The sequence below is a fragment of the Myotis davidii genome, unplaced genomic scaffold (assembly GCF_000327345.1).
Source record: "Myotis davidii unplaced genomic scaffold, ASM32734v1 scaffold217, whole genome shotgun sequence".
Classification (NCBI taxonomy): Eukaryota; Metazoa; Chordata; class Mammalia; order Chiroptera; family Vespertilionidae; genus Myotis; species Myotis davidii.
In genome coordinates, this window is record NW_006290034.1 from 5,940,652 (window position 1) to 5,943,626 (window position 2,975).

The 2,975-nt window shown below is 60.8% G+C and overlaps 1 protein-coding gene across 1 annotated transcript in view; it reads right to left on the bottom strand.

The window, feature by feature from the left end:
- Positions 1–2,040, bottom strand: part of KCNA10 (potassium voltage-gated channel subfamily A member 10) — a 21,393-nt gene extending 19,353 nt beyond the window's left edge. The window contains 2 exon segments of the mRNA XM_015563427.1: positions 656–927; positions 929–2,040. Coding sequence (XP_015418913.1) covers positions 656–927; positions 929–2,023 — 1,367 coding nt within the window. The 5' untranslated portion in view covers positions 2,024–2,040.
- Positions 2,041–2,975: the final 935 nt, after the last annotated feature.

The following is a 2,975-nucleotide window of genomic DNA, read 5'->3' on the forward strand; positions in this document are numbered from 1 at the left end:
CCCCCCCCCCACAACCCCTGCAGCGCCTTCCAGGGTCCCTGCACTCATACCCCCACTAAGGAGTGGCCGTCCGCGGCCTATGGCCTGGAGTTTGGGGGAGAGTGGGGGTGGGAGAATGAAACCTACCAGCCCGCAGAGTGGCTAAGTTTGGTCTCTTTAGGGTCACTGGAGGGAGGGCTTGAAGGGACAGTTCTTCAAGGCACCACCTAGTTCCTGGTCCCTGCTGTGTGCTGGACAGGCCCTGGGGACACAGCGATGACCGGACAGAAAATCCCTACTTCTGGACCAAACATGTTTGCCAGGAATTACAGATACTAATTAGGTAGGAAGGTGCCTAATTAGGTAGGAAGGTGATTGTGTGTGTGTGTGTGTGCGTGTATATGTATATGTACGTATTTATTTATTATTCCTTGGTTCGATGGAGACATGCTGTGGCCTGGGACTGCCATGCCCCCTGCCCCTGGGAGAATGCCCGCCTCAAGGGCACGAAGCCCCCAGCAGAGGGAGGCGATGGACAGACGTGACCAGAGCTCTGACGGTGACGCACTCAGGGCTACAGCCGGTTCCCTGCATCTCAGTCGGTGAGCAGGTACAGTCCTCTCTCTCTCTCTCTCTCTCTCTCTCGATGACGGGCACCGGGAGCGCGATGGTCAGGACGCCGGCGATGGCGCACAGGATGCCCACGATCTTGCCCCCGGCGGTGGTCGGGCACATGTCGCCGTAGCCCACGGTCGTCATGGTGACCACGGCCCACCAGAAGCCGTCGGGGATGCTGGAGAAATGGGACTCCGGCTCGTCCACCTCGGCGAAGTAGACGGCGCTGGAGAAGAGGATGACGCCGATGAAGAGGAAGAAGATGAGCAGCCCCAGCTCCTGCATGGACGCCTTCAGCGTCTGGCCCAGGATCTGCAGCCCCTTGGAGTGGCGGGGGAGGCTGCAGCCCCTTGGAGTGGCGGGAGAGCTTGAAGATGCGGAAGACCCGCACCAGCCGGATGACGCGCAGGATGGCCAGGGACATGTTCTGCTCGGCGCTGGGCTCCGTCTCCTGGACCAGCTCGGTGATGACGGTGGCGAAGTAGGGGATGATGGAGATGATGTCGATGATGTTCATGATGTTGCGGAAGAAGCCGGCCTTGCTGGGGCAGACCACGAACCGGAGCACCAGCTCGAAGGTGAACCACACGATGCAGGTGGACTCCACCATGAAGAAGGGGTCGGTGAACATGGACGGGGAGAGCACCAGCCTGCTGACGTTGAGGCCGGGGTCCCTCACCAGCTTCAGCTCGCGGTCCTCTCGGAACTCGGGGAGCGTCTCCATGCAGAAGATGGTGATGGACAGGATGACCACCAGCACGGACACGGTGGCCACGCCCCGGGCGGCCATGGAGCTCTCGGGGTACTCGAACAGGAGCCAGAACTGCCGGTGGAAGTCGTTGCTGGGGAGCAGCGTCTCGGGGTCTTTGATGTAGCCCTCGTCCGCCCGGAACTCGTCCATGGCCTCGCTGCCCAGCTCGTAGAAGGCGATCTCATCGGCGAAGACGTCGACGGGGACGTTGGCCGGGCGCCGCACCTTCCCGCCGGACTGGTAATAGTACAGGATCCCATCGAAGCTGGGCCGGTTCCTGTCGAAGAAATACTCGTTCCTCATGGAGTCGAAGAAGCGCATCCGCTTCTCCCGGTCGCCCAGGAGGGTCTCCGGGAACTGCGTGAGGGTGCGGAGCTGGGTCTCGAACCGCAGCCCCGCGATGTTGATGATCACCCGCTGGTTCCCTTCGTTCAGGGCCGCGGGCTCCGGCCCCGGGGGGTCCGGGTAGTCTCCGGGGAGCCGGCAGAAGGCCGTCTCGTGGCTGCCGCTGTCGCCGAGGAGCAGCTTCCAGCTGGAGAAGGGGCTGGCCCCAGGCCGGCCTTTGGGGGCGCTGGTGGGGTTCAGGTCTGGGTCGTAGCCGGGCTGTTCCTGGATCTCGTCCGAGTTATCGAAATTGACCAGAGCCACCTCCATTTCCTTCCAGCCGCATCCATCCATCCTAGGGGAGGCGGGGAGCGGAGTGGAGACCCTCGGTCTTCCCGACCTGCGGGGAGCTGCGGGGAGAAGAGGCACGTCAGGTGGGAGCGAGGACGGCGAGGACGAGGACAGGACAGCTGGCCCTGGGTCCTCGACGGAAGGTAGGTCGCTGGACTAAGGGATGATTTATGCTCAGCTGGGGGGGGGAACCTCCTGGTGGTTTTGGCAACATTCTTCCCTTGAGATCGGTTTGCACCCCGAGTCTGCACACACTAATAACTAGACGACATCAGGGAGAGGGAGCCGGGCCGAGAAAGGACAACTTTCTCCAGACAAAGGGGCCTCCATACGCGGTCGTCGGTAGAGGCCACCGTGGGCGAGGAGTTAATGTTTCCTAACGCTAACACATTGTTAATCTCGCATTTGTGTGCGGTCTTCCGGGCACCCCGCACTTCCGCGCCCAGTCTCACCCTCAGCTCCTTTCTGTCTCTCACTGGACAGCCAGGCCCTCACGGATTCTTTCAGTTTCAGCTTCAAGACACATCTGGACGTCACCCCTGCTCAGCACCCGCCTCCTCCTCTTGGGCCCCGTGGCCGGCAGCGTGGAGACAGCCCCGTGGGTTCCGCTGGGAAGGAAGAGGTGAGGCTGGAGGCGGTGGGCACCGGCAGGGAGCTCTCTGTGCCTTCGCCCTTGCCCTGTGAGGACCCCGAGGCCTGCTGGGAGGGCACAGTCCATGAGGTAGCAGGTGTACAAGGTGGAAAGATCATTAGATTATAGCTGTCGTTTTTGCCAGCTTCCCCACATCCCAGGAACTTTAGAAGCCAACGACTGTTGGTATTTCAATTTTATTTTTTTGCATGTGTGTGGCCTAAGTCCAGGATGTTTATGGGAAATGATTTGATTTCTAAAAACCCCTTTCGGCAGGTGGAAGTAGGTGGTTGTGTGTGTGTGTGTGTGTGTGTGTGTGTGCGC